Here is a 23,554-nt window from a genome sequence, read left to right on the forward strand (position 1 = left end):
GAGTCAACCACAACAATAAAAAATTACCCTTATTTTATTTCTGTCCTATATGTAATCTTAATCAAAGTCTTCTAGTACATCTAGCTAATGAATTGGCAGAAACTCACCAGTATTCATATTAGCGGCAACCCTACATTGATTTGCCACCAGATTAAAATTCGTCAATATATCCATATTCTCCTTACAAGGTCTTGGCTTTTTTGCCGGTCGTCTCATAAACAGAGGTTGATAACAATTGATCATTTCCGTAGTTTTCAACTTACCACGACAGATTCGATTCACAAACTGAACAAAAATTTTATGCCTACGAAATGTTCATGTGAACCTAAAACTACCTGAGTACAGACCCTTTGCATACCTTTGCTACCCAAGGAAAAATACCATGCATTCTTCAATGGTATTTATGACCATCCTTAGTTGACATTTCAAAATGGCTAATGTCATTGTAGTTGACTGTTATCTAAAGTTAAATTTTGAAGAATGGATTTCTAAATGTCTTTTAGGATTTAGACCCATATACTTTGACAAAGCCTATTTAAATTCTATGGTTTTGTGATCCAAAAAGAGATATCGAAAAGCTTATGCCTTATTCAAACATATTCAATATATATATATATATATATATATATATATATATATATATATATATATATATATATATATATATATATATATATATATATATATATATATTAAGAAGGGGGACAAAAAACTTTAAAACACATATCAATAAATTGTTTATACGCATTTTTACACGTTTTTATGAGCTGGACAAAAAATTTGGGGGAGGAGCTCAAACCCAGTAACCCACCTCGATCTTTATCCATTTAACTATCCTTCCAGTGAATTTACGGCTAAACTATTCAAGCTAGAACCTAAAACTTTTGTATATTTAAAACATGTTTAGGAATCCAAAGGATGGATACAGATCCAAAGGATGGCAGTAAAAAAAGAAACTTCATGACAACAAGTGTGGAAGGGTCAAAGGCCCAGGCTGTACACTATCATTAGCAAGATGAGTGGAAAAGGAGGTAACGTCAGGTGAATTTCCAAGGACCGAAGCCTGAGTCCATCATTGATGAGGGCCCAAGTCCTGAAAGAGGAGAGGGACGTGACAAAAACGGGCCTTTTCAAACAGTTCGTGGTAACGAACTGTAGAGGAGCGACCCAGCTCAATAGTAATCGAAACTCTAAACAAAGGAATTTTGATACCAACAGATACATCACAAAAATCTGATTTTTATACTGATTTTAAATATATAGATTTCATCAAGTTTAGTCCTACCCATCGAAAGCTACGAGCCTGAAAAAATTTGCCTTATTTTCGAAAAAAGGGGAAAACATACTTCTAAAAGTCATTAATGAAGTCATGAATGAATCTTAATGAAGATCACTCCATCAGATTCACGTATCAGAGAACTTCACTGAAGAGGTTTCAAGCTCCTATCTGCATAAATGTGGAATTTTGTATTTTTTGCCAGAAGACAAATCATGAATGCGGGTTATTTGTTTTTTGTGTTTTTTTTCCAGGGGTGATCTATCGACCGAGTAATCCTATAATTTCTCGAGAGAGCTCATTTGAACGTAAATTAAAAGTTCTAGCGCCCTTTTTAAGTGACGAAAAAAATGGACGGCAACTAGGCCCCCTCCTACGCTCATTCTTTCCCTAAGTCACCTGATCAAAATTTTGAGATATCAATTTTGTTCAGCATAGTCGGAATATCTAATACCTATGACTTTGAGGACGACTTAATCCCCTACATTCCCCGGAGGAAGGGCTGTAAGTTATGAACTTTAGCCATGGTTTACATATAGTATTTGTTATTGGTAAGCATACAGACGTTTTCAGGGGGATTTTTCTGATGGGGTTGGGGGGATTGGGTTACGTGAGAGAATATTTCCATGGAGGAATTTCTTATGGGGGAAGATAGTTTCTATGAAGGGGACGGTGGATATCCCAGCACTTTTAAAAAAAAGAAATTAAATTAAAAAAACAAGCTTTTCAACTGGAAGTAAAAAGTAACATTCAAATTTAAAACGAACAGTTTGACTCTTTGTCACAACTCTACTTTTTAAAACAATAAAAACTTTAGCGTAAAGACCGGGGCGTTGAGGAGGGGACAGCCCCTTTCGTATAAGGAATAATTTCTGTTCGTTTGAAGTTTTAATATCGCTCGTTACTTCCAGTTAAAAAAGAGTTGTTTTTTTGTATTTAATACTAACTAAACGTTTATTGCTAATAAATCACAAAACATTGGACTGTTGAAACATCGGTTCATTTTCGTGAGAAACCAAAATATGCACAAAAACGACGCTTTACCATAGCAAACACCGAAATGGTACTAAAGTTGCTACTTGTAAAGAAACAGGCAGGAAAACTGTCGACTTGCGGTTTTGTCCCATTCCCATAGCCCTGATTAGTTAAATGATGGAACCTAGGCGTAACAGTCCATTTAAATGTCGTAAATCCCACGGAAATGTCTGGTAATGCTTGACACGCTGTTTTAGCCTATTTACGCTCACATGGCTCGGGGATGGGTTGAAAGTTCTCTTCCGGTAGGCATTCGGTGCTTTTAAAGTTTTATAATTTAAAGAAATTGCAATGAGCGGTCAAATGATCACTTTTAAAAGCATTCGTAAGGGCATTCGTAAGGACAGGTAAGGGCATTTGCAAGGGCAGGTAAGGGCATTCGTAAGGGCAGGTAAGGGCATTCGTAAGGACAGGTAAGAGCAATCATAAGAACAGGTAAGGGCATTCGTAAGGGAGCCTCTTAGAGGACAAATGACTTATTCGTCAGTTTTTTAAACATCCGAGCACCTAATCACACCAAGCTTTATAAGGATAGTAATCTATAATAAACACATTTTTTTAAAATAAGGATATGATTTATAATATTCTGAGAGCCAAATGCTATATATCTTTTATAATAGAAGCAAACTTCACCAACTTCACAATTAAACACATTTTACATTATCAAACATCCTGAATCCTCCGTTTAAGTAACCTTACTTCGGTCAGACTTATTGCGAGAGCAGAAGACCCGGGCGCCTTACGATCTTGCTTGAGCAAAGGGCCAACACAGCAGTTCACGCTCCTCCTCCATCCTATTGGACGACTTGCTTATCGTTTGGCTCTAGATATTTGGCCCCAAAGGACCCCTATGTTTTTTTTCTATGATGAGCACAAACGATGGCACCCGGAAGGTTCCAACTGGATGATTGAACTAGGGATATTACACACATAAAGATTCCACCCAATCCAAGTGGAAATCCCAATCCTAAGTGGAATCCAAGATTCCACTTAAAATTTTACGGAGAATAACAGCATCTCTACAATTGCAAACAACGAGATTTTACCAGGAGAAAATTATACCCAGAAGATCGCATCTGGAATATTGTTCTTAAGATAATGGCACCAGCGGAATATGATCAAAATTGGTAATTGGTATAGTTCTAAGGATTTGGATTGAACCCATGGCCCATCTATATAGACCTGCCACACCTCTTTTTGATCAAGGTATGGCTCTGGAATTGTTCCAGACTGGCATGATACCCGCGGAAGATTCTGGCCACCACAAACAGCGCCCGTTGAATGTCGAATAGTCTACAAAGAGAATCAAGAAATCGAGTTCACTAGTTTACTCAGGAGTAAAAATAGGATAGTATTAATGCGTTGAATGAAAATGTAACCAAGAGCCTCTCATGTTATATGGAAGAGTACGAGCTGTATTCAAGCCACTTTATTTTAAAACAATTTGCAGTTCTTGCCCCAGGGTCTGTGGGAGGCAGGTCATCTCTGGAGCCATACCTATTGGACCTTTCGACCATTTTGAACAAAATTACAATCTCAAAACTCAAATCGGGTGTCATTGAGGGTAGAAGGGGAGGGTTGAAAAGAGCGTGGGAGGGGGGCTAGTTGCCTCAGATAGGCTTGTACTTCCATTTTTTGATTCTGCAACAACTCATTCCAAACGAAGTGTTTTTTCTTTTGTGCTCACGACTAAGAGCTAAGCTCTGGGCGCAAAAACTGTAAATTGGTTGCTTATTTATTTGTTTGTTTTTTTTTGTTGTCTTTTTTTTTAGAAGTATAGTACGGCATCAGTACGGCAGCCGAAAAAGCAAGCCTATAAAATACAAAAAATCAGGGCTCTTCTGAACAGACACATTTAGTGTCTATTTGCCACTTTCCAGTTCCAAGAGTTAGGAAGAAAATCGTTTTGAAAGAAATGTAAAATAAGTGTGCGAACCAAGATTAGTACATAGGAAGTTATAGTGATGACACTGGCCAAGTATGGTTCTGAAGTGTTGGCGTTCCAAATGACAGGAGAGGATTTACTAGAGGTTATCCAGAGAAATTGCCAACGGATTATTTTGGGGCGCTCCGAATGACAGGAGAGGATTTGCTAGAAGTTATGCAGAGAAATTGCCAACGGATTATTTTGGATACACGTCTGACTGACGGTATCTCTAACTATAAGCTGCACTAATAATGTGATTCAATCCTACTTTCTAGGGCTATAATGAGAGATAGATTGAGATGGCCAGGACACTTCTACGGATGAAGAATGACAGATTACTAAAGATCGTCCTTGTCAGCTAACTATCTAGGGTCAAATAAAAAAGTGGGTAATCCCGAAGGGGTGGAAGGATGTAGTAAGGAAGAGAGCTGTGAAATTCTAAGGCAGGTGTAAAGATGAAGGCCTTTAATAGCTTGGAATGGAGGAGCAGCATATGCAGCTGTTCGCCTTAGGTGGCTTGGTGCTTCAGCGAGTTGTTAGTAGTCGTAGAAGTTCCAGAGAGTAAAAAAAAAACTGTTCGAACGGATTCAGATATTTAAAGCCTCCAATATTGGTCTAAACGATGGACACTTCGGCCAAAACAATTAACAATCTTACCACATATCTCTCTTCCAAGTTTGATAACTCCCTGTTTATCAATTGCTAAATGTTGCAAAAGGGAATGGGGAGTTTCCGGACAAATACTACCATTAGGTGACACTCCCACACCTCTCAGCTCTTCGCAGGCAAGCGTATACGCGTAATTTGCTACTTTAAATTCAGAATACTTCCATAATAGAAAGGAAACGTCCATAACCATAATTCTCGTATATTTCTCTAAATAAAAGGAGGTTCCGAGGTTGAGGTTCTGATAGATCGGGATGAAACTTGATGGGAAGCATAAGCACAAGTACTAGATACGTAATTGAAATAACTGGACCGGATCTGCTCTCTTTGGGGGAGTTGTAGGGGGGGGTACCAGTGCTTTGGCGAGTTTGGTGCTTCTGAATGTGCTAGGACGATGCAAATTGGTAGGCACGTCAGGGACCTGCACAAATTGACTTAAAACAGTCGTTTCCTTGATTCGACCGTCTGGGGGGAGGTTGGAGGGATGGGAAATCGTGAAGATTAAGGTGTGTTTATCTAACAAATGGGTGATACAGTAAATTTGCGAATGTTCACGTTGTATGCCAAGACTGAAGATTTCTGAGATCTTATCATAATAACTATAATTGTATTTAAAACATTTCAGCCATATACAGAAGGAATACAAGGAAACTAAATCACACTAATACCAACGCCCAACACTAAAAAAGTAATGAGAAAAACATAACACTTATACAAATAATCTTAATGTAACGAGTTTAATAATAACAACTAATGGTTGACGGTTAAACTATTCCTTGGATGCTAATTTATCTTAGAATTAACTTATAAAAGAATTTAACCATTTTATAAAATTACCCATTGCTGGGATTTAATTAAGTTGCAGTCTTGAAAAAGTCCTTCTCAGTTATTATGAATGGCAAAGTTCCATTCCCAGAATTAGTAAGTAGCCTTTTATTTAATGTTTCGCGATACTGGTACTGGTTTTCTCGATACACAAAACAAGTATAAGGGTTTTGGTACATTATTAGGCCAAAATAAAAAATTAAATAAGTTTTTTCAACAGAAATTAAGCAGCGACATTAAAACTTAAAACGAACAGAAATTATTCCGTATACGTCCCGCTCTTTCCGCTAAAGTTTGACTCTTTGTCACAGTTCTACATTTTAAAACAATAAAAACTTTAGCGTAAAGAGCGAGACGTTGAGGAGGGGAGGGTCCCTTTCAAATAAGGAATAATTTCTGTTCGTTTTAAATTTTAATATCGCTCTTTACTTTCAGTTGTAAAAACTTGCTTTTTTATTTAATTTCTGGACGTTTTTGAATTAATGTATGTTTTGATTTTGGCTCACCGCAAATAAATATTAAAAACAAAATTTGTATTTTTTTTTTGGCTAAATGGCTTTCTCATAGTTTTGATCGGACGATTTTGATAAAAAATGAGGTGGGGGAGGAGGCCTAGTTGCCCTTCAATTTTTGGTTACTTAAAAATAGAACTAGAACTTCTCATTTTTTTCGAACGTTTTTATTAGTAATAAATACACGTAACGAACTTCTATATTTGTATATTTTTATTACGTGTATGAGGGGGTTCGCCCCCTGGTCAATACCTCGCTCTTTACATTAAAGCTTGTATTTTGTCCCAATTTCTTAAGAATGATCCCAGATTCACAAAAACCTTAGAATAAATAGTTGGAATTACTAAAAAAATTTTAGCGTAAAGAGTGAGGTATTGAGGAGGAGACGAACGCCCTTATATATGTAATAATTTCTGTTTGTTTTAAATTTTAATGCTGCTCCTTACTTCCAGTTGAAATTTTTTTTTATGTATTTTCCTCATTGTTTTTTTTTCTTTTCTTTTTAATGCTAGAAAATCCTGCGCCCCGTTCATGGAAATTCTCTTCCCTCATGTTAAATTCCTCCATGGAACGATCATAGGTGCCCTCCAATTTTTCGGTCACTTAAAAAGGGAGCTAGAACTTTTAATTTCCGTTAAAATGAGCCCACTTGTGATATTCTAAGACCACTGGGTCAACACGATCACCTCTGGAAAAAAAAACCAATAACCACGCATCCGTGATCTGGCTTCTGGCAAAAAAAAATACAAAATTCCATTTTTTTGTAGATAGAAGCTTGAAATTTCTATATTAGGGTTCTCTGATACCCTGAATCTGATGGTGTGATTTTTGTTTAGATTCTATGACTTTTATGTGGTGTTTCCCCCTATTGTCTAAAACAAGGCAAATTTTCTCAGGCTCGTAACTTTTGACGGGTATGACTAAACTTGATGAAACTTATATATTTAAAATCAACATAAAAATACGATTCTTTTGAAGTAAATATTGATACCGAAATTCTATTTTTTAGAGTTTCGGTTACTATTGAGCCTTGTCTGTTTGAAAATTAAACCGATTAAGTCCACTTTTTACAGTATACAAACAAAGCATTTTTTTGAGTAATACTAAAGTTTATTTCTTACGAGTCTTTCGAGAATGTCTTTCGAGAATTAAGTGGATTTGAAACAATTACTTAACAAAAATAGTCAGTTGTTGAGATTTACTAATTTAAATTTAAATCCCAAACTAATTTGAATAATCATTTAAGAAATTTAAAAATACCGTTTCCTATATTTAAGAAATTTGCTTCGGTTGTCTTAAGATTAGATATATCAAGTAGAGTTAAAAAAAATTTAAGGTTTATACTGGAGCTTACGGCTACCACAAACTCGCAGACTTGCGTAATGGCTTAATTTAACTGCCTCTTTTAAAACTATCTCCCTAACTCCTTCGTAAGTACCATATAAGTACCATATAAGTTTTCAGTAAAGTACTAGTTTTGGGAATTTTGCAGATTCTGGGAAATATCAGGAGTCACGTTATTTGCGGGTAATCTACGAAAGAACAATTTTTGTTGGTTTTAAGTTTTAAAAAAAGTTTAAACTAAGATTGATAAATAATATTAATATTAAATAATTTTTACCAAACTCAAGAATCTTGAAAAGGTGTGAATAGATGTTTCCTGACCCTCTGGGGGTCTTTATAAGGATCTGAATCATGCAAGGAATAGTTTTTTTGTTTTAAGTTTTAAATAAAGTTTTATTCATTAATTAAAATTAATATATAATATTAACATTAAATAATTTTTACCAAATTCAAGAACCGTTAAAAGGTGCGAATAGAAGTCTATTGTCCCTCTAGGGGGTCTTTATGAGGATCTGAAACATGCTAGGAACAATTGTTGTTTGTCTTAAGTTCTTAATAAAGTTTAAATTAAAATTAATAAATAAAATTAATATTAAATAATTTTTTACCAAATTCAAGAACCGTGAAAAGGTGTGAATAGATGTCTACTGTCCCTCTGGGGATCTTCATAAGGATCTGAAACTTGCTAAAAAAGAAAAGATAAAAAATGGACACAATAATCATAATTTACACCTTCATCCAAGATGTAATGTAAACATAAAATGTCTTAACAAATAGCTATCAAGCAACATCAGTTTTCAGTAAAGTATTAGTTTTCGGAATTTTGCAGACACTGGCAAATATTAGAATTCACGTTATTTGCGCGCAAACGTCGAAGCAATATTTTTGTTTGTCGTTCGTGTCTAATGTCCCTCTGGGGGTTTTTATAAGAAGCTTAAGCATGCTAAAATTAAAAAAAGCAATAATCACAATTTACAGCTTCATCCAAGATAGTAATATAAACATAAAATTTCTTACTGTGACTTACAAGCCAATAGCTCTCTTTTTGAGTTTTTGTTCGTGATCACAAAGACAGTGAAAGGATTATGCACAATTCATTCACACTGATTTCAATTCGTGGGAAATGCCGACTATAAACATATTTATGCTTTTATCAGGCTTATTCATTCATCCAAATATGCACATGTGACATAGCAGCTTTGATTTAATGAAATATTAAGTCCAAATTGAATAATCTTGATCTTGAATAATCTTAAGTAAACATGATCTGCAATTTTATTCCGGGAAAAGTATATACTTCAGTAGGTCTTAACTGGGCCGCGCCCAACAATGAAATTTGTACATCAGTATTGTCATAATAAGACACGTACAGCTGATTATACAGAGGTGGTTTTATGGGTGGAACAGAGGGGGCAGTTGCCCCAGATGCAGAAATTTTAGGGGAGCGAAATTTCAAAGAACTGGGTCGCACCCAACTCTGAAGTTTGTATATTAGGAATTGTCATAATGAGACACGTACAGAAGATTATGCAGAGGTGGTTTTATGGGTGGGACAGAAGGGGCAGTTGCCCGAGACGCAGATATTTTAGGGGCGTGAAATTTCAAAAAAACTGGGCCGCGCCCAATTCTGAAGCTTGTATACATCGGGAATAGTCATAATCAGACAAGTACAGAGGATTATGCAGAGGTGGTTTTATATGTGGGGCAGAAGGGGGCAGTAGCCCCAGAAACACAAATTTTAAGGGTGCAAAATTTAAAGAAAAAAATCTAACGGTTATAATGAACAACATAACGGTTATAAAAAATAATACAATCATTTTGAAATTGTATGCTTATAAAAATAAATTAGAGTTTTATCTTTACACCTACTTAATAAAGTAGATGTTTTTCTGTGTTATTTTGTGTTAGAATTGTGTTAATAAATGAAAATTTTTGGGAGACAAAAGGGGGCTCTAATCAAGGTCTTGCCCCGCGCGCAAGAGGGACAGATCCACCACTGGGATTACCTTTGGGCTGAGGGGTGCTGGGCTAAGGTACCCACTTCGTTGAGGCAAAGAATCATAGTCAACAGAATAGCATTGAGTTATTAAAGAGCGATATTTCTTTCTTTCTTTCCGGTCTTGTATACAGAGGATGATCATAGAAATCTAGTAGGGTCTAGTCAGTCCTAAATGCTGGTGCCCTTCTGAATTGACGAGGCTGATCGACGGGTATCCAACCACAATTTGCACTGTCAGGTGCCTCCACTGCCGCACATACCATTGAATATAAATTTCAAGATGGGTACTTAAGCCAGAACAGTTGAAAAAAAAAATCAGCTTGATCAGTGAAGCCCTTGGATCAAGGGTGCGAAACTGGGCAGCCGGTAAATTAAAAAAAAAAAAGATACATCATTGAACAAATCAGCAGAAAGGTGGGCATGTTACCAATCGCTGAATGAGGATAAGCTTTTAATTGTATTAAAAAGCAGAATTGTGGCAAGGAGTCAAACTTTAGCGTAAAGAGCGAGGATTGCGGAGGGGACAACCCATTTCATAAACGGAGTAATTTCTGTTCGTTTTAAGTTTTAATGTCGCTCCTTACTTTCAGTTAAAAAAACTAGTTTTTTATTTATTTTTTGAACGTTTTTGAATTAATGCATGTTTGATTTTGGCTCTCCACACATAAATTATTAAAATGAAATTTGCATATTAATTCCTTTTTTGGCTAAATGGCTTTCTCTTAGTTTTGATCAGACGATTTTGAGAAATAAGGGATGGGGAAGGAGGCCTAGTTGCCATGCAATTTTTCGGTTACATAAAAAGGCAACTATAAATTTTAATTTTTAACAAATTTTTCTATTAGTAAAAAATATACGTAACTTAAGAATTATCTTACGTAACAAACTTTTATATTCTTTAATTTTTATTATGTATATGAGAGGGTTTGCACCCTCGTTAATACCTCGTTCTTTACACTAAATCGTAAGTTTTGTCCCAATTCTTTAAGAATGACCCCTGAATCAGAAAGACCGTAGCATAAATAGTTGAAATTACTAAAAATACTATAGCATAAAGAGCGAGGTATTTATCTCCTCCTAGATACCTCGCTCTTTATTCTAAAGTATTTTTAGAACCCCTCATGTGCGTAATAATCTCTGTTCGTTTTAAGTTTCAATGCTACTCTTTACTTTCAATTGAAAAAAACTTTTCCATCTTTATTTTTTCATTGTTTTTTTATAGTAATTTTAGAAAATCCTGCGCCCTTTTCATTGAATTTCTGTTCCCCCATGACATATTTCTCCATGGAAAGATCCTCCCACATAGCAACCTCCCCTCAACCCCACCCCCCCCCCAAAAAAAAATCCCCTGAAACCGACTGTACACTTCCCAATAACCATTATTATATGTAAACACTGGTCGATGTTTGTAACTTGCAACCCCTCCCCCAGGGACTGTGGGGGAGTAAGCCATTCCCAAAGACATAGTTATTATGGTTTTTGACTATGCGGAACAAAATGGCTATCTCAAAATTTTGATCTGTTGACTTTGGAGAAAAAATGAGCGTGGGAGGGGGCCTAGGTGCCCTCCAATTTTTTTGGTCACTTAAAAAGGGCACTAGAACTTTCCATTTCCGTTAGAATGAGCCCTCTTGCGACATTCTAGGACCACTTGGTCGATACGATGACCCCTGGGGAAAAGAAAAAAAACAAAAAAAAACAAACAAACAAATAAACACACACCCGTGATTTGTCTTCTGGCAAAAAATACGAAATTCCACAGTTTTGTAGATAGGAGCTTGAAAATTTTACTACAGTGTTCTCTGATACGCCTAATGCGATGGTGTGATTTTCGTTAAGATTGTGTGACTTTTAGGGGGCGTTTCCCCTATTTTCTAAAATAAGGCAAATTTTCTCAGGCTCGTAACTTTTGATGACAAAGACTAAATTTGATGAAACTTATATATTTAAAATCAGCATGAAAATCTGATTCTTTTGATGTATATTTTAGCATCAAAATTCCGTTTTTTAGAGTTTCGTTTACTGTTGAGCCGGGTCGCTCCGAGTTCGTTACCCCGAACTGTTTGATAAGATTAAATGCATATTTACAGATGTCGTTTAGTTTCGTTTCCACCAAACGAATTTAAGGATTTTTCAAGTCACTATTTACAATGACTTGTAAAGAGTGGTAACTTGTTACAGTGACTTGGAAAGTAAAAAGGGGTTTTAAGAGAGTAAAGAGCTATTTCTGTATACAGAATAAGTTACTTGGGTATTATTCAGAACACACTCAATAAGTGAAGTTAGGTTCTTTCGTGAAGCAAACTACGATGCAGGTACATTTTAATTAAATATTTTATATATAGAGGTGGTTAGGTTAGGTTAATTTTGGTATTTGATATAATGCACCCCCCCCCCTAATGTGCAAATACATAGCGCTAATGTGCAAATAAACAGTCATTTTGTGTCCATTGACGCACTGTTTTGTTGTGGGTAACAACCCCTTATCCTGGAAAAATCTAATTGCCTTTTTCTCAGTCTTTGGCAAATCCCAAATCTTCATTTCAAAATCCATGTTCAGACACTATCTTCTATCACTACGCGCATCAAACTAAATTGAGTTTTGTCTTTGTGGCTATGAAACCGGATTTTCTCATAAGATGTACCTGCATCGTAGATTGTTTCACGAAAGTACTTAACCTCACTTATTGAGTGTGTTCTGAATAATACACCAGTACCCAGAATAATTTAAGTTTGTTTTGAGTTTTAATATTGTTCCTTACTTTCACTTGAATTTTTTTTTATTCTTTTATTTAACGCATGATTAAAAATCATTATCATCAACCATGAAAACTACTTCACTCAGTTTTTTGTGTCTGTTTTTTTTCAGAGGGATGGGGGGGGGATACGCAACAAAAGTTTTATATGAAGATGTTTCTAAAAATCAAATATTATTGTTTATTAATGCGTTTTATAAAATTAATGAAAATAAGTAAACTTGTGTGAAATTTCCTTGGTCTCAAAAGTTTTCGAGATTCCAACACGTGCAAATACATAGCGCTAATGTGCAAATAAACAGTCATTTTGTGTCCATTGACGCACTGTTTTGTTGTGGGTAACAACCCCTTATCCTGGAAAAATCTAATTGCCTTTTTCTCAGTCTTTGGCAAATCCCAAATCTTCATTTCAAAATCCATGTTCAGACACTATCTTCTATCACTACGCGCATCAAACTAAATTGAGTTTTGTCTTTGTGGCTATGAAACCGGATTTTCTCATAATATGTACCTGCATCGTAGATTGTTTCACGAAAGTACTTAACCTCACTTATTGAGTGTGTTCTGAATAATACACCAGTACCCAGAATAATTTAAGTTTGTTTTGAGTTTTAATATTGTTCCTTACTTTCACTTGATTTTTTTTTTTATTCTTTTATTTAACGCATGATTAAAAATCATTATCATCAACCATGAAAACTACTTCACTCAGTTTTTTGTGTCTGTTTTTTTTCAGAGGGATGGGGGGGGGATACGCAACAAAAGTTTTATATGAAGATGTTTCTAAAAATCAAATATTATTGTTTATTAATGCGTTTTATAAAATTAATGAAAATAAGTAAACTTGTGTGAAATTTCCTTGGTCTCAAAAGTTTTCGAGATTCCAACACTTCTTCGTAACAATCCAAACTAAATATTTGAAATCAAATGTGCTGGATATGGCGACAGAAAGTTAAACACCCCTACAAACGGCAACCAGCGAATGTTCAAGGTTGTGCCGACGATTTTACATACTTAGTTTTTATCTTTTTAAGTAGAAAAATGTGTCTATTTTCAAATAGAAACGTCAAAAATATTAACAGGTTACACTTACGTATTCGGCCCAATTGGGGCTAAAAGGCTGTGATTAAAAATTCGGAGATAGTTAATCGGTTCAGAACTATCGAAGGGTTAGGTATATAGCCCCCAGCTTCATTGATTCCATACGTGTTTTATGTCACTTTTTTTCTTTTTCTTATCATGGGAGGGGGGGGGCAGATATATTCAACCAATCGTCGTAATTGCTCCATAGCACGGCCAATTTTCGCCATATTGTGTGCCGCGAAACAAAAATATGATTCAAATGGGGCCAAAATGCTATCGGGCGGGAATTCAGAGATGGTCAATCGGTTAAGAACTATCGAAGAGCTATTTATACGCTGTTCCAGTTTCAGAGGGCATAATGCTGCGCGGTAGCAAATTTCTTTCAAGTTCCAAACTGAGTTTGTGTTCATTTTAATTGTGGACTAGTTTGGCAATTGCATTTTGCTGAGTAGAAACAAGCTAAGTGGCCAAAAAAACTGTCTTTTTCTCGACGTGAAAATACACCTAAAACTTACACATCTTTCTAAAGCATCGAGCCAACTGAGTTCAACACTAAATACACTTCAATTCACCCAATCTGTTCAAAGCTTCACTTGCTATTTGTTTGCATGATATATTGCCAAAATATCCGGCAATATATCATCCTTGCCATTGGATAGATGATAATCTGATGGATCAAATTTTGTGCAGAAACAAAATCACAAGGATTCAAAACACCTAGGATTTCTTTGTAGACCTCATTAATCGCCACAACTAAGTCAGTGCCAATGTACAATGCATCTCCTTTAAGTTACAAAGTCAATCTGGAGAACGTCTTGGAGAACGTTCTTAACATTATTTCAAGACCAATAAACCCTCTGATTAGTGGCGACAATTCAAGAAATGTATTGGGGGATGTATTTTTAAAAAGCTAGGGAGGCAATTTTGTTCCTGGTTCTTTAAATTACAGTACAAAAGAAGCATTACCTCCAAAGGAAATACCTCCATAAAGTATTTTTCAAAATCCAGAAGGTACAAAAACACTAGGGTGGCTTCCCTCCCCACCCCAGTTCAAACCACTGCTATTGGCGATTTGATAACAATATCACTGATCTCGTCCAGAGGAACAAATCAGCCTGGGGCATATTATTTCCTTGGCAACATATCCAACTATATGCTAGATCTTACATCCATAAAGAGAGTCAATAAGTACCTAATTTCTATATTAAACATTCATAGTATCAAATAGCATTAAAAATTATCTAACATAGTTTGTACCATAAAAAATCGTTTAGTTAAAAAAAATTCGTGCGCGTTTTCCATTGTTTATTTTCCATTGTAATATGTTAATTAACGAGTACCCTCAAACCATGAGACTGCAGAAACTTTAGTCTGTGGGTACCATTAGAAATTTCGGAACCCTACCAAAGGAGCGTAAGGTCTGACTTTCTGACAGCGCAGTGGATCGAACCGTGCCTCTGAACAGACGGTTCTCCGGTTCAAACCTGCCTTTCGCAATATTAATTCAAGTTGTACAAATTTACCATTCTTTAGTTGCCACAGCAACGTGGCAACAAGACTCTCCATCGGTGTCGAGAAACTAAGTTCTACTTTCTCTCTGGTAACGATGGTAGCATTCTGTAAAAACGCCGTGCCTATGGTGATACAGTCAACTGATTTCCACTTGGTGTCACGAGCCTGGGGTTCGATCCCAGCTGTCGCACGGCCGATTCAAGGACCTTTGTTTTTAAGAAGTGTCGTTAATTCGTAGACCAGCGTAATGTTTTGGGCAGTAAGAGAGGAACAATCGCATCTATCACGCAGCACAGATTTGCAGAGTAGGCTAAGTATTTCTCATTGAAGGGCCTTTATATGTCTTTCCAAAGGTATCAGTAAATATACAGATTACAAATACATAATAAGTCCAATACGTATAATTCATAGAAATTTATTTGCCTTCTTCAACAAATCAGAGCCAATTTGAAGAGATACCTGACGGTTCGAGTATTTTTAATTGAAGGGACCTTATTTAATTTTTTAATTTTCTGAAGGCGTCAATAAAAGATTTTAGGAGACGACAAATAAGTGACGATTCAATTTTTCTTTTTTTTAATTAAGACCCATTATTGGTTTGTTCTTGGTTTTGAGGAGTCAATGAAAATATGAAGGAACAAAACATACGTGACGACTCAAGTAGTTTTAGCTAAGAGGGGATTTTTGGAATCGGTAAAAATTTGAAGAGACAATAAACTAATGACGCACCGACTATTTTGACTGATGACGCACCCACTGATGACGCAACGACTCATGATGCACCGACTTTCATTATGGCTTTTTCAGCCGAAGCGGGCCGAGCAAAAACAACTTTTTGTTCATCAAAAAACAAACTTTACTGAAAAAAGCGATTTCAAATCCACCTGATTTCCCTTTTTGAGCCTTAAAAAATACCAAAGGAGACTGGGGTTGCCTAAAAAAAACTTTTCTTTTAGTTGCCTAAACTAAAAGGCACGGGCGATATTTAAAAAAAACCTAATGAAGACATGGCCGTGTTAATTGAAGGGGCGTTATTCGTCTTCTCCAAGAAAACATTAAAAATTAAAGGTTCGAAAAAAGCTTTTCAAAATAAAAACACACTGATCTTTCAATTTGTGCAAGTCTTTTGTTTGAAATTAATAAGCCCCCCTGAACGAGGCAGGTAAGCAGGAATTTCTTACAGAGGGGGGAGGGTAATAGTACATTTTTACCACAAGGTGGAGTACAGGGGGCAGTATTTTTTGTTCACAGAGGAGGAGGGGAATATTACTCGTATTTGAACAGGAATTTCCAAAAATTTGGCATAATTTAGGATTGAGGGGGCAGACCCAGAGGCCTTCAATTCAGACGTGCATGTCCAAAGCTGAAATTTGACCAGCGTTAGAATTTATATGTCAGGTAGGCTGCACAAGAAGCCAACTAAGCTAAAATATTGTTCACCATAAAGTCAGCCCCGTATACAAATACTTTCCAAATATCATTCACAAATGAATTCAGCATTGGACTTCTCACATGGATAGGTTTGCACAATCAAGTAAATTTATCTAAAGCGCTGCTCAGCGGGTTGACTCAACCACCTGCGTTCGAAGGGTTGACATTTTGACAAAAGAGACAGGATATTTATGCAGAAGCCCTTTTGGGTAGTACTACAATAACAAAAAACCATCTGGCTAGATGGCATTGAAATTCAGATGATATTATGATAAGAAAAGAAGACTGATGACTTTGGGAATTTTGTTACTCTTGATAACTACATAACTGATAATATCGCAGAGCTTAAGTTGTGTTTTTATCAGACCATGAATCGTAGGGGTTAACTCAAGGTCTCTGGCGGGGGGGGGGGTAGGAGTTTGGCCCCCACTGAAATGTTTGTCCTACTCGCGAAAACGTCACAAAAATGCATATAAACAAATTTTTACTACGTTTTTAAATTTTTCTCGTGTACCGACACCCCCCCCCGAACAAAATTCTGGATACGGTGCTGGGGTAGCTAATATTTTCTTTTTAAGTTAAACCAATGAGTTTCTTACAGTTTTCTACTTGCTCTGTCTCAAATGCTTGTATTAACAAACGTCTATTTAATTCATTGATCTTAGGGACAGTGCTTTCACTTGTTTTATTTTTCCAAATTTTTAATTTTTTATTTTTATTTTTATTTTTTTCAAATTTATTTTTATTTTTCTCGACCGGAAGCTGAAAACACCACCATGAAATGCAGTAAAATTTATGGTACTTGTGTATTATTCAGAACACACTCAATAAGTGAAGTTAGGCTCTTTCGTGAAACAAACTACGATGCAGGTACATTTTAATTAAATATTTGGTACTTGTTCATTATTCAATTGATTCAATTCAGAGCACACTCAAGAATTTTGCTGAGAAAATCCGGTTTCATAGCCACAAAGACAAAGCTCAATTTAGTTTGCTACGCATAGTGATAGGAGATAGTGTCTAAAAGAGAGGCAATTATATTTTTCCAGGATAAGGGGCTCTTTGGTAAGTTTGGTAAGATAAGGGGTTTGGGGTAAGTTTGGGCTATATGTTTTCACATTAGTGGGGGGGGGGGTGTTATATCAAATACCTAACTTAACCTACCCTAACCACCTCTATCTATAAAACATTTAATTAAAATGTACTTAAAATATAATTATTTAATTAATTAATTAAATTAATTAATTAATTTAATTAATTTCATTTAATTTCATTTCATTTAATTTCATTAATTTCATTTAATTAATTTAATTAAAATAATACACAAGTACAAAATTTATATTTGAGGTAATGCAGCCTTCTTCTAATAATATTAGCCTCCTAAAAACAAATCATGTTTGATTTCCATTATAGATGGTATAGAAATGCCTGGAAAGTCACTAAATACAGTTATGAGGATAAGCTGTAATTTTAACAACTTAATTGGCTCCCCCCTGGGAAGGGCCCCATATTATCTAAATAGGCCCTGTTGAAAACAAAGGCGGCAAAAAAATAAATCAATATAAAGACGACAAAACGGGTCTATGGCCAGTGAATGAAAGAGTAAATGAAAGAGATGAGAAACAACAAAAATCCAATCTCGCTTATTGAAAACAATCGTCTTTTCTTAAATTTTAATTTAATTAAATTTTAATTAAATTTATTAAAAATAAATTTAAATTTAGAAGTATTTGGAAAATGCCCCCAGAAAAACCAACGTCGTGGAAAATTTTTCTCGGAGAATTCCTCCCTACGGAAATCTCCCCCCCCCCTTTCGTCAAAAATCCCCACAGAAAATTCCCCTGGAAAATTCCTTTCCCTCTCCCACAGACAATTCCCTCAGGGTAATCGCCCTCGAAAAAATACCCCCCAGAAAATTTTCCTCCCCCCATGCGAAAAGTATCAAGAGAGCCTTGGAGGAGGGGAGAGAAATTTTTATGTATATAACCTTCATAAGAATATAATTCAAGAATTTTTTAGAGTTTATTGGCGATTTAGTAATGCATACAATACACGCACACACATACATTCTAGTTTATTGTATTAATTCAAAAAACTACTTTTTCAACACAATAAGTTTTTCAAAGAAAAGTAGAGCTCCATTAAGCCAAAAATGAACAGAAATCAAGTCAAATAATCTTCCAAGCGTAAAATTACCACATATCACTATCAATAAATAACAGAAACTCAAAACGACCAGAAAATACAATAAATAGCGGAGTCAAACTCAAAACGTGCAGAAGTTAATAGCCTGAGTAGGGCTAATATCCCTACTCAGGCAAATTATGTTCCGGTCTTGAGTTGAAAAAAGTTTATTGTTTTATTTAATCTTGAGAAGGGATGGGAGTTATCATCCCTACTTTGGTTATTAATTTCTGCTCGATTTGAGTTTGACTGGGCTATTTATTGTAATTTCTGGTCGTTTTGAGTTTCATTTATTCATTGATAGTGATTTGTGGCAGTTTTACGCTTGGAAGATTATTTGACTTTATTTCTGCTCATTTCGGCTTAAAGGAGCTCTTTACTTTCCTGTGAAAAACTTGTTATGAGGAAAAGTTTTCGAGTTAATTTCTGTTCGTTTTTTATTGACATAATCTTTTTCGTGGAAAACATGCTTTGATTTAGTTCAGTACTCTCATCAACATTCCCTGAAAGCCTCATTGTCTATTTGGGAAATGAAGTTCAAAGAAAATAGTTCTCTAAAAATTTTGACTGGATCTGTCTTGGGGATTGTGGGGGAGGCTGGTTCTCCTTCTTTCACTTTTGACTCTTTAAAAGGGCACTAGATCTTCCGACTTCCAATCTAACGAGCCCATCCGATCCGAAGTTTATACGACCATCCGTTCCATAAGAACCTTATATGCCCGGGGCATAACTTACAACCCTTGCACCTGGGCTCTGGAGGATTGTGTCAACCTTGAAGCCACTGTTATATGCTATTTTGACTATTGCGAACAAAATGGCTATGTCACAATTTTGATCGGATACGTTTGGAGAAAAACAGGTTGTCAGGGAGGGGGGGGATCTAGCTTCCCTACATCCATTTCGACTCAAAAAAGGAACTAGAACTATACATTTCCAATCAAATGAGTTTCCTCTAAAATTAAAATTACCACACCTTCCATAAAAGCTTATACGCCTCCGGGGAATAAATTACAACCCTGGCGCCCAGACTCCGGGGGGTTGTGTCAACCTCAAAGGCTTTGCTATGGGATCTTTGGACCGCTTTTGAACAAATGGCTATCTCAAAATTTCAGTAGGCTAATATTGCACATCAAACAATATAAATTTCTTAATATAATAGCTTAATAGCTATAAAATATAATTATCAGTTATTAATTTCATTTTAGAACAAACTTATCTTGTCTTGTGTTTTTTTAAACAAAAATATCTGTTTTGCGTCCATTTTCCCATTGAAGACTCAAAAGCCATTCTAATCCTTTCATCCTACGACATTAAACGACAAAATACGCTTAAAATGTCTTAACTTTTCTAATTATAATAAAAAAAATTGTTAAAAGTTTCAAAAATATATATCAGTATATGTTTAGTGAACTGATAATCCACAGCCAATTTTTTTCACTAAAGTGCAAATTATTAACTTACTCTCCAGCCATCTTTTATTAAACTTACAATCCCTATATACTTTTGTCTATACCTTTCGTAACTAGTTCAATTCTTCACACACACCATATTACCCACCGTCTCATCTAAAACAAGTAAGGATCATCCTGCCCACTCCTCCTGCCTAAATATTTTTCTTACCCCAAACTGGTAAACTATTCTTCCTCAATTCAGTAATACAACTTAGATCCTCCTTTCTTAAATTCGCCTTAGGGTTCAAATCCCAGTGTACCCAATTGTTTAGTTTGGGATGGGGGTCAGTGGCGTGACTCTGTAAGCTTAGCCAGAGTTGACCCAGCTCTAAATGGGTACCTGGAGAAATCTGGGGAAGGTAAACAGGAAGGGTGTGCGAAAGCACAGGATGGCTTGCCCCCAACCCCCCATTGCACTTCCTGGCTGAAGGGCCAAGAAACGGAGATCAGCACCGCCGGTACGGACTGTAAAGTCTAATGCCGTATCCTTTACCTTTTTTTTACCTTTACAACCACGTAGAATCTCAGGGAATCAAACATCGTCGCAATGAACTGTAAGTAAGGAGCAGCCTGGCTCAAAACCCTCAAAGCTATAGAATCTTAATGAAAATCACACCATCAGATTCAACAAATCAGAGATACCTACTACAGAGGTTTCAAACTCCACAAATTTGGAATTTCGTATTGTTTGCCAGAAGAAAGATCACGAATGCGGGTGACCAGGGGTGACCGTATTGATCTAGTGGTCTAAGAATATCGCGAGAGGGTTCATTAGAACGGGAATTAAACGTTCTAGTGGCCTTTTTAAGTGACCAAAAATTGGAGGGCAACTAAGCCCCTTCTCAAGCTCATTTTTTCCCCAGTCACCTGATCAAAATTTTGAAATAGCCATTTTGTTCAACATGGTCGAAAAATCTAATAACTATGTCTTTGAGGATGACTTAATCCCCACAGTCTCCGGGGAAAAGGCTGCAAGTTATGAACTTACGTGGGGGGATCTTTCAATGAAGGAATTTTTCATGGGGGAAGGGCATTTTCTATGAAGGGGGCGCCGGGTTTCCCAGCATTATTAAAAAAAAAATCAAAAATTAAATAAAAAACAAGTTTTTTGAACTGAAATTAAGGAGCAACATTAAGATTTAAAATGAACAGACACTATTAGGTATATGAGGGGGTTCACTCCTATTCAATACCTCGCTTTTTATGCTCGAGTTTTTTCGTACTTTCATAAGAGCTATTTATTCTAATTAAACGGTCTTTGTGGTTCAGGGATTATTCTTAAAGAATTGGAAAACAATTCGAAATTTAGCGTAAAGAGCGAGGTATCGAATGGGGGGCGAACCCCCTCATATATGTAATTATTTCTGTTCGTTTTAAGTTGATCCTTACTTTCAGTTGAAAAAACTTGTTTTTTTTTATATTTAATATAGTCATTGCACAAAATTCACTATACTTCTGTCGATTCTTGTTTATTGTTTATTACAATCATCGTCAAAGGTTGCTTAAGCAAATAATAAATAGAATAGCTTCAATAGAAATAAGGAAAATGATATTTTGATAACCTCTTCAGTCTTCTAAAATATAAACAAAGAAAATATGATAAAAAAAACGTTAGCCAGTGCATCTTGCTGTTTAATTTGTTAATTCTTGTTTGTTTTTATTTTACTGTTTCGTTAGTATCATGCTAATGATTGGCTGCTTAAAAACAATAAACAAGACAGCTTTCATAGAAGTAATGAAAACAATATTACAAAAACCTCTCTAATCTTTTAAAATAAGAACATATAAATTGGCTACATACGATACTACAAAAACCTCTTTAGTCTTTTAAAATAAGAACATACAAATGGGCTACATACGATATTACAAAAATCTCTTTAATCTTTTAAAATAAGAACATACAAATGGGCTACATACGATATTACAAAAATCTATTGAATCTTTTAAAATAAGAACATACAAATGGGCTACATACGATATTACAAAAACCTCTTTAGTCTTTTAAAATAAGAACATACAAATGGGCTACATGCGATATTACAAAAATTTATTGAATCTAAGAACATACAAATGGGCTACATACGATATTACAAAAACCTCCTTAATCTTTTAAAATAAGAACATACTAATCTTCTAAAATAAGAACATAAATAAGAATAAATAAGCGTTACCCGGTGCTATAACGCAGTTTTTATTTAAAATTCTAATTTTTATATTAACAATTTTTTATATTATTAACTTAATATTACAGACACCTCTCTAATCTTTTAAAATAAGAATCTACAAATGGGCTAGGGTCTAAAAGATCAGTTTATTTGTCAGTTTTTGTTTACTGTTTATCACAATCATTGTCTAATGGGGCTAAGAAAAATAAATACAAAACAATCCTTATAGAAATGAGGAAGATATCATTCAGAAAACCTCCATAATTTCCCAAAATAAGAACATAGAAAAAAGAAATAAAAAGAAAATGACCCTTGCTACAATACTGTCTTAATTTTTTAGTCCTTGTTTATTGTTTTATCAGTATCATCTTAGGCGGCTTAGAAGAAATAAATAAAATAACGGCAATAGATATAAGAAAAAATCTTAATTTCGAAAACTGCTGTAATCTTCTAAGATAAAAACATAGAAAAAATGAAGAAGAAGACATAAACCGATTCAAGAACAGTGTTATGTTTAATTAATTTTAAGTTAACTGAGAACCCGTTCGCAAAAAAAGAGGTCAGAGTGTAAATGGAAAAACAAAGAAAAAAAATCAGAATTGTAAAACAATGACAATAGTAATAAATTATAGCAAATTTTTATTTATTGTAGTGACCATCTAAGGGACCAAAAAAATAGTAAACAAAAAAACCTCATTAAAATAAGGAAACTATTATTTCTAAAACCCCTTTATTCTGTTAAAATAAGAGTATAGAAAAAAATAAGAGTATAGAAAATAGAGTAAGAGTGGAAAAAGAGTAAGAAGAGATAAAAGAAGAGTAAGAGTATAGAAAACATAAAATAAGAGTATAGGAAATAGAGTAAGAGTAGAAGAAGAATAAGAAGAGATAAAAGAATAGTAAGCGTATAGAAAACATAAAATAAGAGTATAGAAGAAGAAGACGCCAGAGCGTAAATGGAAAACCAAAGAAAAAACAAAAGAAAAAAAACTGAAATTTAAAAATGTTAAAGCAATGACAACGGTAATAAACTGTAGCATATTTTTATTTATAGTAATGATCATCTACGGAGGGGCTTAAGAAAATAAACTATTTTTAAAAATAAGGAAACTATTACTTCCAAAACCTCTTTATTCTTCTAAAATAAGAATGTAGAAAAAAGGAATAAAAAAAAATGGTCCTTGCTACAACATTGTTTTGTTTTTCAATCTTCTTTAATTTTTCCATCACTGTCATCATTTAAGTCACAGAAAAACAATACAATAATTCTTTTTTATTTATTTTGAAAAGATATCTACCAATGCTATGTATCTATAAACATCTCACAAGCGAAAAAGGTCGACGCTTTTCAAATCAACACATTCCTAAATATTTCTTTGGGGAATTCA

At 35.0% G+C, this 23,554-nt stretch overlaps 1 protein-coding gene across 2 annotated transcripts in view; it reads right to left on the reverse strand.

Annotated features, from left to right (window-relative positions):
• The window catches only part of LOC136037411 (F-box/LRR-repeat protein 7-like), a 109,043-nt gene that overhangs the window by 32,384 nt on the left and 53,105 nt on the right, over window positions 1-23,554 (reverse strand). The window contains exon 1 of one of the 2 annotated variants that reach the window (XM_065720167.1): window positions 108-293. The exons of the other annotated variant lie outside the window; for it this stretch is intronic. Within the exon in view, the coding sequence (XP_065576239.1) occupies window positions 108-243 (136 nt within the window). The 5' untranslated portion in view covers window positions 244-293. Of the gene's footprint in view, window positions 1-107; window positions 294-23,554 lie in introns of those variants that run through there. 2 annotated transcript variants of the gene reach the window in all.

Source organism: Artemia franciscana, chromosome 16 (genome assembly GCF_032884065.1).
Source record: "Artemia franciscana chromosome 16, ASM3288406v1, whole genome shotgun sequence".
In the NCBI taxonomy this organism is placed as follows: Eukaryota; Metazoa; Arthropoda; class Branchiopoda; order Anostraca; family Artemiidae; genus Artemia; species Artemia franciscana.